Source organism: Homarus americanus, unplaced genomic scaffold (assembly GCF_018991925.1).
Source record: "Homarus americanus isolate GMGI-L3 unplaced genomic scaffold, GMGI_Hamer_2.0 scaffold39155, whole genome shotgun sequence".
Classification (NCBI taxonomy): Eukaryota; Metazoa; Arthropoda; class Malacostraca; order Decapoda; family Nephropidae; genus Homarus; species Homarus americanus.
The window spans coordinates 8,692,931-8,707,743 of NW_024737042.1; the positions used below are offsets into that span (position 1 = coordinate 8,692,931).

The window sequence follows — 14,813 nt, forward strand, 5'->3', positions numbered from 1 at the left end:
TCATCTTTAGAGGGTAAAGAGGCAGCAGTGGTGGGGCGTAAGGAGATAGCAGTGGGGGACTTCTTAAAATATATGTCCAATTTAGACTGCTCAGTTTGCCTTTTCTTGTCATTGTAAATCTCCCTGTAGCAAGCAAGTGCTTCTTGGATCATTCTGTTAACTTTTGCAAAATGCTTAACATTTTGATCCATTTCTTCAAACATTTGCATCCCCTTATTAATAGTAGCAAATGCCTCTGCCATTTGTTTCACTGAAATTTTTTTAGGGGGTGCAGGTTCTTCTACATTTTGTCTCTTCTTCCTCTGCAATTTTCTGTGCATCCAGTTCAATAAGATCCTCGTTACTCAGCTCTTCTGCTACACTTTCAACCAACTGCTCAACATATTCATTATCAATTTCTAACTCCAGCTGTTTACCCAACTCCACTATCTTGTTACTAATCTCAGAAATTGTTTCATCTTCATTAAATCCTTTGAAACTGTTCACATATCTTTTCAGGACTTTCTTCCATATTCCATTCGTGCACTGACCTGTAACCTCATCCCATGCTGCAGCTATGTTTTTTATACATTTCAAAATGTTGTAGTCCTTCAAAAACTCTCTGAGCATTTTCTCACCTTCTGTAGCAGCAACAGCCTGAGCGAAGGTCGTATGTAAATAGTATTCTTTAAAAGCAGCAATAGCACCTTGATCCATGGGTTGGATGATAGAGGTAGTGTTAGGTGGAATGTCGACTACCTTAACATCAGGGTGCAGGTCGTCCAGGTGAGGTCGGTGTCCTGGAGCATTATCTAAAATTAATTAAATCTTGAATGCAATCCCTTGTAGCAGACAATACTCCTTGGCTCATGGAATGAAACAATGCAGGAACCAATCCTCAAACAGAGCTAGGGTCATCCATGCTTTCTTATTACTGCGATAAAACACTGGCAGTGTGTGCTTGCTGACATTTTTAAAAGCCCTTGGGTTCTCTGAATGATATAATTATCATGAAGGGTTATACCTTGAAACCAGCTACATTTCCCCCCAACAGAAGTGTGATTCGGTCCTTGAATCCTGGCATGGTTTTCTCCTCTTTGTGGATGTACTGTATGCCCATTCTGACATGTGTTTCCAGAATAAGCCAGTTTCATCCACATTAAATATTTGCTCAGGCAAATAATTTCCCTCCATTATGACACGATCTAGCTCCTCCTTAAAAGCTTCGGCAGCTTCCACATCAGCACTTGCTGCCTCTCCACTCACCTTTACACTGTGCAAACTATAGCGGTTCTTAAACATTTGGAACCACCCATGACTTGCTGCGAAGTTTTGGTCGCCTCATCTTCTGTCTGCTCTTTCAGGCTTTCGAAAAGGGTTCTTGCCTTAGCTTGTATGGTTAGAAAGCTTAAGGGTACATGCTTTTGCAGCTGATCTTCCATCCACATCACAAGTAATTTCTCCATCTCATGAAGAGGACCTTGTCTTTTTTTCGTTATTATTGTTCCCTTTATAGTTGCTGCTGATCCTTTCACTACCTCACGAATTCGTTCCTTGTCCTTCAAAATTGTTGATATCGTCGAGTGAGAGAAGCCTAGGTCGCGTGAAATGGTTGTTACCATTTTTCCATTTCCATATTGCATTATCATCTTCATTTTCATCTCAAAAGTAATTGACTGTCTCTTTTTCTTCTGAGCACCACCAGAACTCTCACTTTTACGCTTGCCAGTCATTTTAAAGGGAATTAGAAACGAAAATATTGTCAGTACACAGCGCGATCACTACCGACAACAACGACGGCCAAACACCAACTGAGCTCGCTACAGCGTGGATGCTGTACACCACGAGATGGCCCAGCCCACGCCACGTTGTCGAACGGGACGGAAACGTTTCGTTCATTGAAAATGCATATGGAATTTGAAAAAAAATTTGTACGACTGCGGCGGTCGTATGTCCGGGTGGTCGTATGTCGAGTAGGTCATAAGTCGAGGAGCACCTGTATAGTATTTTCTTTATTTCTAAACCACATTACAATATTGTAATGATGTGCACTTGGAGCACAGAATCCCCAGTTTTTCCTACTTCCCGCCCAAATGTTTCCCAGTGATTCCAAGATTGCTAAACCGAAGAGTGCAGGTTGTTAAACAACGAAGGGTGTTAAAAATTTTAAATCGCTAAACTGAATTATCACTAAACGACGGATACCTGTATGTTTATTTTTTCAGGTGCTACTTTTTCTGAGTACCCAATCAAACAACTAATTTCCCGTAACCAATTGTATTCACCAATCCTGTTTTTGGCCAAATGAAGGATAAACTTACACGTAATGACAATATTCCCACGAAACAACTTAGATCATTTAAAGAAAGGCACATACAACAGGATATTATGCAGGAATATAGATATACAGTATATGCCCCTGTTTAGTGACACTTAATAATGATGACATAAGACATACATGACCTTATACAGTATACTGTACAGTATATCTTATGTCATTGCTATTACGTGTACCTAGATAGGGATCTGAAAAACAATAATATAAAAAATGGGGCTTCTTTGTCCACACATCCAGCACCTTAAGTACCCAGGTATAATTGTGTCAAGCAAGAGCATCTAGGTACAGTATAAAACTATGGTGGCATTCCTTTACAGTGCTGGTCATACTCACCAGCATATAATTATAAATTGTTTATGTAGTGACAATTACCTGTTTGAATATGACTCACATATGACATTTTCCAGCAGCTCATCCATGCATCTCCAAAATATGATTTTGATACACAACTTACTCTTCTTTTTTTTAAAGAGATTTAATGTTTTTATTAAAGGAATAAAGTTGATAAATACTGTACTACTGTATGCTGTGCATACTTTATTGTATGAAGATTTTTGTATATTTTAGTAATAGCAGTCAAAGCAATTTAGCAACAAGCATTCATAATTCAACTAAATCAGTAGCACTAGAGTGTTAGTAATGGCTAAAATATTTGTGTAAATTGGGCAAGTTTCTAAGTTGACTTTTTTTCCAGGTTCATGGAGCAGCATCCAGAAATGGACTTCTCTAAGTGCAAATTCAATTAGAAGTATGTACTATACAGTAATTGAAATTATAGATCACTGATTAATTGAAGTTAATTTTCATATGCATAAATTGCTTTTGTTAATATGATAGTATTAACTGCATAATTTTTTTTATAATATCTCTCATCTTTAATTCATTCCAAACTTCACCTGTTGAACCTAAATTTTGAACAAAGATGAGTATTTGGAATTGCTTACCTTTGTTTAAGATTAATTATTTAATAAAATAAGCATTTTCATTTTGGTTGTTATTTCTGAATATCCTAGTATTTTGAGTCCTTGGACCCACTGTGTTTGTTATCTACATAAACAACATACCAATAGATGTAAATATATAGAGCCACATTGTCAAATTTTCAGACAACAAAAAGATATTTGGGAAGGTAGAGTAAGGAAGCTCGACACCCCATACAGCTGTGTGCCGCCAAAAAATAGCATCAAATTACTCACTGGACACTTAGTAGTTGGGTCGGTCACCGATAGATAGCGCCACCGTTGCGTGAATGTCGTCTGCATAAAGACTGTTTTGTTATATGACGTCATCTGGCTGGAAATTCAAGATTTGTTCAGTGTGACAAAACCAAAGTAACAGGAAATGGCTCCGCGTGGTTGTCATGGTTGTGTTGTTTGTGGGAAGGACAAGAAAAGCCACAGACATTTAAAATTCTACCGCTTTCCTAAGAATAAAGACTGGTAAGATTATAATTATGTCATGAAAATAAAGGAGTTAACTGGCAACTCAGGCTTGTGCGTTACCCATGCCAGAAAGTCGTATATAAATTCGTGCCCAAGGAGTAGCGTCGCATCTCTGACGCTGGTCCATCATTATCTCGAGTATGTGTATGTTCCCATGCCCGCCAGATTAAGTCAGTTTAACTAAGTGAATTTTGTGAATATCAGTGTTCATGTTGTAACAGTGAAATTATTTTTACCCAGTGAAAGAATTAATGTAACGTAAATATCGTCTGCCGTTGCTAGACAAAAGATAGTTGGTGATTGAGTTATTTTTGTCACATCTCTGACGCTGCTCCATCATTATCTCGGGCACAGTGTGTGTGTTAGCTGAATACCCAACAGTCACCAGGGGACCGGTAGCTGTACACCAGCTGGCTGCTTTGCAGGATGTCGTTAATTGGGCACGATTAAATTGTGCGAGTCCGTACCCTGGGAACTATGCCCGAACTCCCTCACCGTGTGCCGGACTCCAAGCGACCCTAACAACGCTCTTCGTTTGTTGTGGTGACACCAGTGTTACACCCTGGGGCCCTCCTTACAGTTATATGGGCCAAAGTGTTATTGTTGTATATGATTAGGGATAATTAACAGAAGTATAGTTATCCTATGTTGAGTAGTGAACCCATAAATATTGATAGTACTATACCAGTAAATAAGTTAATTTGGGATTTTGTCAAGTGTGTCATAGAACCGTCTGTATTGACAATGAAATAATATAATCATTGTTTAATGTTCTAACCAAGAACTGAAGATTTATTTTACTACTTGTAAAAGTAGGACGGACCTACGGGTCCAGTCCTATCTGAGCGTGTAAAATAACCATCTTATTTGTCAAAGAAATAATACAACAGTTGTTTAATGATGTAATCAGTAATTGAAGATCTATTTTATGAATGGTAAAGTAAGACCTAAGTGGTCCAGTCTGGTCTGAGTGTACTTAATTAACGTCTTGTTCACTCATGTTAATAAATATTGAATTAGTAAACTACGAGTATCACCACTTATTCCTTCTACCTGTTGGTTCTCAGAAAATAACTATTGTAACTCATGTGCCTAGAAGCTCACTAGCACACTACCTAACAGTTCATTGAGATATGTTATATTCTAAGAAAGTCTTGGTGGTGGCAGGCTACCGTGGTAAGTACAATAAGTGTTATAGTTCGAATGACATGGTTTTCCCATGATCCATGGTATAGAATACAGGTACAGGTATAACTAAACCATGGATATAATTGAGAGAAATTAATGACATGAAATTCAGAAAATACAAAAATAGATATGAAAGAAGAAATGAAGTAAAGAAAAGAATATTGACTTAGAAAATATAAGCTCATATTCCGCGGTGCGTGTATCCCTTTACGCGGAGAGTGTCCGGCTCAACGCTATTTTTAGATTCGCCCCACCCGCCTGCTCCCGCCTCCTCCGTCCTCCGCCCTCCTCTGCCTCCGCCTGGCCAAGCCGCGCGGTAAGGTTGCGCAGTGCATGTCTCTGTTGCGTTATCACTGACGTCATATGATGTATCGGACTGTGATTGGCCATGCATCCCTACCTCCCTCCGCTGCTAGCTGTAATTGGTTTAAGGTAATATGACGTGTCCACCCGGGGGAGGGAGGGAGGAAAGACGACGCTTGACCTAGCCGCGGCAGTTTCATCCCTCCAGGCCACACCGTGTAATCGTGCATCCATTGTTCTGTAAAATGGCTTCCACCGGACCACCACCACCCGCAGAGAGAAACCTTTCCTTGCATGGACCCAGCCGCCCTAAGCCCAAGAAGACACGACGTTCCTTAAGCTACGAGGTGAAGTACAAGATCATCCAAGAGTTAGAGAAAGGCACAAGACAGGTTAATTTGGTGCGCCAGCATGGTGTGAACGAATCTACGATCCGGACGATAAAGAAGGATGCAGCCAAGATAAAGGAGCACATGAAGATCACAAAGTCTACAGGTGCTTCTATGATCAAGTATTTTCACAACCAGGTGCTTCTCAAGACAGAAAAATTACTTGTGAGCTACTTGGTGCGTCAGGCGCGACGGAACATGGCGGTCGACACGCGCTCTGTTAAGGAGTACGCACGTGAACTGTATGCTGCAGTGTCACGAAAGATGGGAATTACATAGCCCAAACCCTTTAATGCTTCCTCTGGGTGGTTACAGAGGTTTAAGATGCGGAACAAGATCACCAATATAAACATTGGTGGTGAAGAAGCCAGTGCTGACCGTGCTGCGGCTAGGGAATTTCCTCCGTTTTTACGTGAGATTATGGAGGAACAGTACACCGACGACCAGGTGTTTAACATGGACGAATCTGGTCATTTTTGGAAAAAGCTACCTTCCAAGACTTTCGTTGTGAAGAATGCCAGCAAGATTCTGGGCCGGAAGATGCAGAAGGAGCGCATCACCGTCCTGTTTACCACCAATGCCTCCGGTACCTGTAAGCTCAAGTTATCGGTGATCCACACAGCCCGCAAGCCGCACGCCTACAAGAACATGGACATGACCAAGCTAAATGTCCACTGGCTGACCGCACGTAAGGCGTGGATGTTCTCTACACTGTCCCTCTCCTGGTTTGATGACTGTTTCATTCCCGATGTAAAGAAATTCTGTGAGCAACAGAATGTGCCATTCAAGATTTTGTTGCTGCTGGACAACGCACCAGGACACTCGCCCCTACTGTTAGATCGTCACCCCAACGTAAAAGTGGTCTTCCTTCCTCCCAACACTACGTCTATATTACATCCCATGGACCAAGAGTTAATCTGTAATGTAAAAGCTGCATTCTCAACAAAAAAATTGAAGCTCCTGAACGACTACACCAACACCAGGGAAGAGTTGCGTAACCTGAGTGACACCACCACCGATAGCAAGAGCGAAGAAGACGAGGATCAACAGTTGGCAGAGCAAAAAATACTTTTCAAACAATTCTGGAGAATATTTAACATCAAGAAAGCTGTGGACTTCTTGGTGGAGGCATGGGATCAGCTGTCTGTAGCAACTGTTCGTCACGCATGGAGACATGTGTTGCAAGGCATTCCGGGGGTGGCAGAGTCAATCTGTGACTGGTGAGGTCCAGACTGTTGCAGTAGCAGTGGACCTTGCCAGAGAAGCTGCACAGAGTGTTACAGCTGCAGGCTTCTCCGAGACCACCAACGACGACATCCTGGAGGTGATAAGGGATCCTGGTGTGACTACCGACGAGATGGTAGATGATGATGACGTCAGTGAAGAGGCAGGTGGTGCGTCATCCCAAGAAGAACGCCACTTATCCCATAGTAATGTTAGGGGTGCCATCGAGTGTGTCGAGAAAATCAAGCTCCTCCTTTCCGACTACCATGACGCAAACAGGTATGAAATCTTCACTACCCAGCTGTTGCAGACTATGGAGCCCTACTTCAAGGTTTATCACGATAACATAAACACCAGCCGTCAGCAAAGCATAACAGAGTTCTTCGCCTGCAACCCACCACAGCCAGCCCAAGCCAGTGATAGTGACAGAGGTAGAGACAGTGAAGATGACTTTGAGGGATTTGTCAGGGAGGCCCTGACAAGTGTGGATGACAGTGATGGTGACTCACCTGAGGGCCAGTAGCCTGCCCTCTGCCTCGGAACCAGCCTCCATCCCCGTACGCCGACCCATCTCTTCTACTAACGTAAGTGTTCAACCTAACTTAGTTTTCCTAACCTAACCTTTATTTTTCCTAACTTAACCTTTATTTTTCCTAACCTAACCTCTTCTATATTACTTGTGTGTGCATACCATCATAAAGTTAAGATAAAATTTTTACTACAACATAGTTGTGTGTCGTCAAAAAGTGGAGTTTGGGGGTCGGCCCGGTCTCTATTTCAATTAATCCCATATGTTATGTTGTTCACTTTACGCGTTTCTCACTTTCCGCGGTACCCTGTGGGTTATATTAACCGCGTAAAGTTAGGGTTGACTATATATATATATATACACAGCTAGACCCCGACTTACGACCGTCGGGACTTACGACCGCTGCAGTTGTGACCATTTTTTTTCTTCTTTTTTTTTTCTTTTTTTTTCAAATGACACACGCATTTTCTATACCGAAACGTTTCCAGCTAATGTAGTCTCCATGTATAATTAGAAAATTATGGGGGCCCCATGTGCATTCAGCTGACTACATTAAAGGTAAGTGCTCAGTCACACTGTATCCATTCCTTATTATTTATTACTTTCACTGTACTGTATTAACAAAATAGAGGGATAGGTAAAATGGCAAGTTATTTTTCAAATCAACAAAATGTGTCTCGTTCAAGAAAGCTAAAACTTTTAATTTCTCTGATGCTATTTGAATATCCTTAATAGTGAAATTCATTACAGGAAGTTGAATTAAAGCAGACTTCAGTTTTATATTTAAAGCAAAATGCTGATGAGTAGGCAAGGTCCGTAATGTACTACAGGTGATTTCACAGTAATCAGGAGCCTTGTAATGCCCTTTCACAACTAGCTGCTTAACACCATCATGGCATTTTAAAATGACAGTAGTGAGATTTGGAAAGAACAAATACTGCACATTGTGAAGATGGGCGTGGAACACAGTCTTTAGACTAACTGGCCTATAACTGCATTGCGCTAGCGCTGTGCGTCCATTTGGTTGTATGACTGCCAATTCACATATTCCCTCTGCAGCAGGAATAAACGCGAACATGTAGGCTGGACATACGTGTAGGTGTAAATAAGACGACTTACACCGTGACAGTACCTCAGAATCCTCTATTGATAACAAAGAATACTCTTCATCTACTAGAAAAGTTCTTTAGGCCTATCCAGGGTATACAGTGTGTCGTTCACAAACCAGGGGAAGGGTTGTAAATGCCATGCATTAAACTCATGTTGCCCTCGCATAGGAATGTGGATCAGAATTGCATTGTGCGTGAGGGTTGACTCCAACAGTTGGTAATAATATTGAACCTCATTGTCATTAAAAATAGGAGTTAAATGATACTGCAACTTGGCTATTTTTAAAGCTTCAAGAAGCGTCTGCGCAGGCACAAGCTTCGCGTCCACACGTCCTATCCCGGCATCTACAATGCTGTCTATTAGTTCATTTTTAGAGGTTACAATTTTATGAACTGAAATTTCCGCAGCACGCAAATATTCTGTGAAATAAAGGAGCCATTCTAATGTCGGGATTGCTTTCTGTAGCCTAGTAACAATCCTCGAAACTTGGTTAGACTCCACTATGATTGCTTTAACCTTTGATTCTAGAGCAGTAATCGCGTGAAAGGTTTGAGAAATAACACGATTCTGTTGAGATGCAGCCTGAACGACAACGTTCATTCGGTCCCCCAATTTAGCTACATCATCGGCCGTTGCCGTGCCAAACAAGGCGCTTTGGATGAGACCCACAAAATTAAAGAGACCCCTTTTTCGTTGTGCCTGAGAATGCACTTCTTTAACAAGATCCGCTTGAGACGCAGGTAGATTTTTCCCAACATCGACGAGAAACTTGCGAAGGTTCTGGAGACGAAAGTGTAGAAGGTCTATAGTTTGTGAAACTATTGTCGAATTCTTAGAAACTGTGCTGAGACCATGAAGGATGTCCAATGCTGATTGTAGTTGGCCGTCGACGTTTTCCATCTGACACGGAAGTTGGAGTAGTGGATGCAGTTCATACTTGATGTTCACCACGTCCTCAACTATGAGAACGCGTCCGAGAGGTGCCACAAGTGCACCTGGTTTGAGGACTGATGTGGACATGTCCGTCAACACAACGGTGCCACAACAGAGTAGAAGCAACACACTGAAGATCCAAGCCATTCTGTAAGGAATTACAAACGATTTAACGTCTACTTGCAGAATGAAGTTTCATACATTAGTCATTTGGGACACTCTGCTTCTGGACAATCTGTAAGGATGTATCAATCACATCATCAACTGGAGGTAATACATTTATCTGGGTCTTCTTCAGACGATCCGCGTGCACGACATCTGCAATCTGTGCATTAGACTTCCAAATTTTGAATTTGTTGCCTGATTCTTTTGAGATTATGCGGAATGGACCAGAAAATTTTGCCGAAAGTTTGGAGTTCCTTTCAGGTTCTCTTAACATAACAGCGTCCCCAACGTTTAGTGCGACAGGTTTAGCTTGTTTATGTTGTTTGATGATCATTTCGGCGCGTGACGCCGCTAGATGTGATCTTACTTGGGCATGAATATCTGTAGACATGAATTTGTTTTGCCGCAAAATCATCCGTATTATAAACCGGGTATGGCGCATCTGTAAGGATGTCGTAAGGTAGACGTTTATCTGTACCATAGACAATGTAGTAGGGTGTTTTGCCTGTAGAGCTATTAACTGACCCATTTATAGACGCTGCAACCTGTGGGAACCAATCCTCCCATGCGTATTGAAAACCACTGACAATTGGACGCAGTATTTCTAGGATTTTACGATTGGTTCTCTCAACAAGGCCATTAGCCTGTGGATGATAAGCTGTCACAAAAGTTTGTTTAATACCATATTGTGCACATATATGCGCTACTAGCTGATTCTTGAACTCTGTGCCATTGTCAGAGAGCAGAACTTTAGGCATAGTATATGGACATATAAGATTCATCACTAATGCATAGGCTACTGCTTCGGCCGTTTTGCTTTTTAGTGGGACCAAGACCACGAACCTTGAAAAGTGATCCAAACACACCAAGACGTAGGCTGATCCCTGATGACTCATTGGGAGTTGTAACAAGTCAATAGCGACTGTGTCAAACGGACGGTCTGGTGTAGGTTATTGTAGAATCGGGGCTGGTGATCCTGTTGAACCTTTATGTTGAGCACACGCCAAACAATTAGCTATGTGTAATTCTATGTCTTTCTTCATAGTGTTCCAGAAGTACTTCTTTCGTAAGTCCGCTAAGCATTTATCACGACCTTGGTGACCTGCCTGTGGGACATCATGGAACAATGTCATTACTGCTTTGCACAACGTGTCAGGTGCGATTATTTGAGACACAATACCCTCAGGTGATTTTCTCGTTCTATGGAGTATGTTATGTCGTAATTCAAACTGACTTAAGGGAAGAATTAACTTGGGGAGTTTAACATCCTCACCCGATTCGAGAGCAAAAATAACAGCTGACCAATATGGGTCGCGTCGTTGCTCATCTTCCAGTTGCGAAAGAGTGAATGTTGATACAGGCATGACTGGTGCTATATTTCTTGACAGAGCGTCGGCGACAACATTCGCCCTTCCAGGTAAATACCTAAATTCGGGGTCAAACTCTTGAATTGTCAGATACCAGCGTGCTAATCTGCCTGATAAGTTTCTGCCATGGAACAGCTCGGTGACTGCCGTATGATCAGTAAAAACAGTTATCTTGTAGCCAAAGATAATGTCTTTGAGCTTCTTAAGTGCCCACACAACGGCTAACGTTTCTAAATGCGTCACCGAATAACGTGTTTCAGCATCAATTAGTTTGCGACTTGCAAATGCTATCACTCTAAACTTCCTACGCGTATCCTCTTGCATGAGCACTGCTCCGACTCCAATTCCGGAAGCGTGAAAGGTTGAGTGTAGTCTGGGAATGCTAGAACCGGGGCATTGTTAAGCGCTGTCTTCAATGCCGTAAAACTATCTTCGTGTTCAGCGTCCCATATAAACATTGCATCTTTTTTTAGCAACCTTGTTAGGGGCGATGCTAATGTTGCATAGTTCTTGATAAAGGAACGATAATATCCAGATAAGCCAAGAAAGCTACACACATGATCATTTGAGGTAGGACGCGGGAACTGAGATACAGATTTGACTTTATCATTAACTGTATGTATGCCCTCACCGTCAACTACATAGTCAAGGAAATGGATTCTGGATTTTAAAAACTCACACTTCGAGAGTTTTATTTTGAGGCCTGCTGTGGAAAGTTTGTCCAACACTTCACGCAGTTTAATCAGATGGGAATCGATGTCCTTACTGACTACTATTAGATCATCCAAATAAGCGCAGACTGTGGTACCAATCAATCCGGCAAACAGGGTGTTGATCATTCTTTGAAATGTTAGTGGGGCATTTCTGAGACCAAATGGCATTCATAGAAACTCAAAGTGCCTAGAGGCGTGCTAAATGCCGTGATTTCTCATCGAGTGGTATTTGCCAATACCCACTAAGCAAATATAAGTTGCTAAATACCGCATTATCCTTGCCTAAGGATTGCAATATGTCGCTCAAGATAGGCATAGGGTACCTGTCAGGGATCGTTTGATCATTGTCGCGCCTGAAATCTATAACAGGGCGCCATCCACCATCCTTTTTCGGGCTATTAAAGGGGGATTTTGAGTGTCTAATAACATTCTCATCTAACATACCCTGTACCATATTTTGTACTACAGCGCGCTGGCTATGAGGTAGTCTATAAGCTGGTACGTAAATAGGGTTGGTTCCCTCCTTTAAGGCTATATGATGGGATGTTAAATCTGTCTGACCTAGCGTTTCCCCTGGCAAGGCTACTATATTTCTATAGTCGGCAAGCAGCTCTAAAAGGCGTATCTTGCCCTGGGGTGATCGATCACCTTAATATGTGGTGCAATTTGATCTATCCTGGCCTGTCGAGTCTGTTGGCATGTCGCAACAATACCTCGAATTGGGAATTTAGTAGGCTGTACTTGACATTGTTGTGATATACTAGAAAATCACACAAATAACATCCTTTCTTTAAGATTTGCTGAACGCCTGTTCGATTTAGAATCAGTACGTCGGTCAAACCACCAGGGCGTATAGTGCTCAGGGTAGATTCACATGACAGCCCTTTTACCTTGCATGTTTCCGGGAGACACACAACATGTGCCCGTGTACACGTTGGGTAATTCGACAGTTGCTTTGGTGAGTTCCTCATTTTGGAAATGGAGAGTACTCTTCAACACTGCTGGTACGATCGTCCAACTCTTGCTGCTGTAATCACGCTGGGAAAGGACTTTGGGGGCGCAGCCGCCCCTGGGAGGGCCCCTAGGGACGCTGAAACCCCTAAGTGGGGCCCCTTGAGGTGCCGCCAACCTTGGGAGGGCCCCCTAGAGACGCCGCCGCCCACAATCGAATCATGGAGCATATATTTGACAGCAGCATGCTCAGCTGTAGGGTATAATGTGATTTTCAACAAAAAATAATTTTGTACCATAACTGTCAAAAATGCAAGCCTTAATAATTTTTCGACCAAAATATATTTTTATCTCAGAATTGAAATTTAAGGGGGTTAGATAATTCAGTACTTACAGAATAACAAATTAACACCAAAATCGCACTTTGGAAACCCATAGCTAGCCAGTAATTAGCATTGAAAAATGTCATTAAATTTTCGAAGCGTCATTACAACCACTAATTACCCTGTAATCAAATCATGGACCTTATATTCGAAATCAGCATGCTCAGGAGGGTTCCTAGGGACGCTGCGACCCCTAGGGAGGGCCCCTGGGAGCGCTGCCGCCCTGGAGAGGGCCCCTTGGGGGTCGCCACCATCCAAAAGGAGGGCTTCTGGAGAACTGCTGTCCTTTGGAGGGCCCCCTAGGGGTGTCGCCGCCCCAGTGAGGTCCCCTGATGGTGCCTCTGCGAGGGCCCCTGGGGGTGCCGCTGCCCTTGGGAAGGTGCCCTGGGAGAACCCAGGGGCCCTCCCAGTGGCGGCAATGCCCCAAGGGGCCCTCCTTAGGGGCGGCAGTGGCCCCAGGGGAAGCGGTGCCATAGGGGTCTTCCCAGGGGCGGTGGCACTTCCAAAGGCCTTCCCAACGGTGGTGGCGATCACATGAGCCCTGCCGTGGCGGTGGCCATCCCAGGGGCCCTCTCAGGGGCGGCAGGTCCTCTAGGGGCCCTCCCAACGTCGTCAGCATTCCCAGAGATCCTCCCAGTGGCGGCGGTGCCCCCGGGGACCTCTCAGGGGCATTGACGTCCACGGGGGCCCTCCCAGGGGCTGTGGAGCCCCCACGGGCCTTGCCAGGGGTGATGGCGCCCCCAGGGACCCTTCCAGGGGCGGTGGCGCCGCCAGGGGTTCTCCCAAGGGGAGCAGCGATCCCAGGGGCCCTCAGCTGTCAACAGTCACTCGGACTGTTATGAAGCAGGCAGGTGGTGACAGTGTTTATAATTACAGGAAAAACTGGGGAAGAAATGTGATAACAAAAATTGCTATTCCCCCATCAGATTTGTCTTAGTCTTGAGGCAAGAAATAACTTTTCGTCTATCGAGATTTTCCATAATGGTAAAATAATACAAAATTACATAATTTTTATTTTATTTTGAGTGTAGGAAGGTCAGTGTGAAAAGCCAAGAGAGGGTCACCTCTTAAGACTTGCAAACAGGATTAATCTAATTCTTTTACAGGATTTTAAAGAACCACACCAAAACCTCAACAATGGAAAATTGTGAATGTTTGAATTTCATCCATCTTAATCAAGATGGGTGTGAATATGAATATAAATAAGAACTAATACCCAGACTTTACATTTAAACAATATAATGTCTGAGATTAGTGCACTTTAGATATTAAGAAATGGAAATAATTTCCATCAAATAATGCTTCCTAAATTAGAAGACTAAGTCCAAGTGTGGTAGACCCTCAAGATCAATATGAGCTACACAGTTACCGCCAAGCAGCGGTCTAGCTACACCCACTGCATATCCCTCATCACCATAACCCCTAAGTAGGATGAATAGAAGCCACATATACTAAGCAACCTCATCTTTACTGGCACACTCACACTACTGGAAGAATGAACATTGAGGAGCACAATAGAAGTAGCTTCTGGTTCAACCTGGTGATGAAAGAAGACAATGAATGTAGCAACACAATGGTTGGGTACACACCCAGTACAGCCCACAATACATAGTATTGTTATGTCGCGCTTCACTCCAGCCATCTTTGAAAGTGTGACTCTGCTAGGTTTGTATACATACCAACCTCAATAAAGCTCACAAGTGAAAGAACAACACCTGTAACTTTCAGGAAAAATGTGAACCTGAGGTGATCAAACATCACAAAACCAAACCACACTCAGATGTCACACTTTCTGGTGG

The 14,813-nt window shown here is 42.9% G+C and overlaps 2 protein-coding genes across 2 annotated transcripts in view; one reads left to right on the top strand and one right to left on the bottom strand.

Annotated features, from left to right (window-relative positions):
• Positions 1–3,302, top strand: part of LOC121872790 (nuclear migration protein nudC-like) — a 69,465-nt gene extending 66,163 nt beyond the window's left edge. The window contains exon 5 of the mRNA XM_042375848.1: positions 3,012–3,302. Within this exon, the coding sequence (XP_042231782.1) occupies positions 3,012–3,063 (52 nt within the window). The 3' untranslated portion in view covers positions 3,064–3,302. The remainder of the gene's footprint in view (positions 1–3,011) is intronic.
• Positions 3,303–13,207: 9,905 nt separating this feature from the next.
• LOC121872791 (basic salivary proline-rich protein 2-like) overlaps positions 13,208–14,813 on the bottom strand; it is a 2,192-nt gene continuing 586 nt past the window's right edge. Inside the window, exons 2-3 of the mRNA XM_042375849.1 lie at positions 14,486–14,551; positions 13,208–13,828 (exon numbers count right to left, since the gene is read on the bottom strand). Of these exons, the coding sequence (XP_042231783.1) occupies positions 13,208–13,828; positions 14,486–14,551 (687 nt within the window). The remainder of the gene's footprint in view (positions 13,829–14,485; positions 14,552–14,813) is intronic.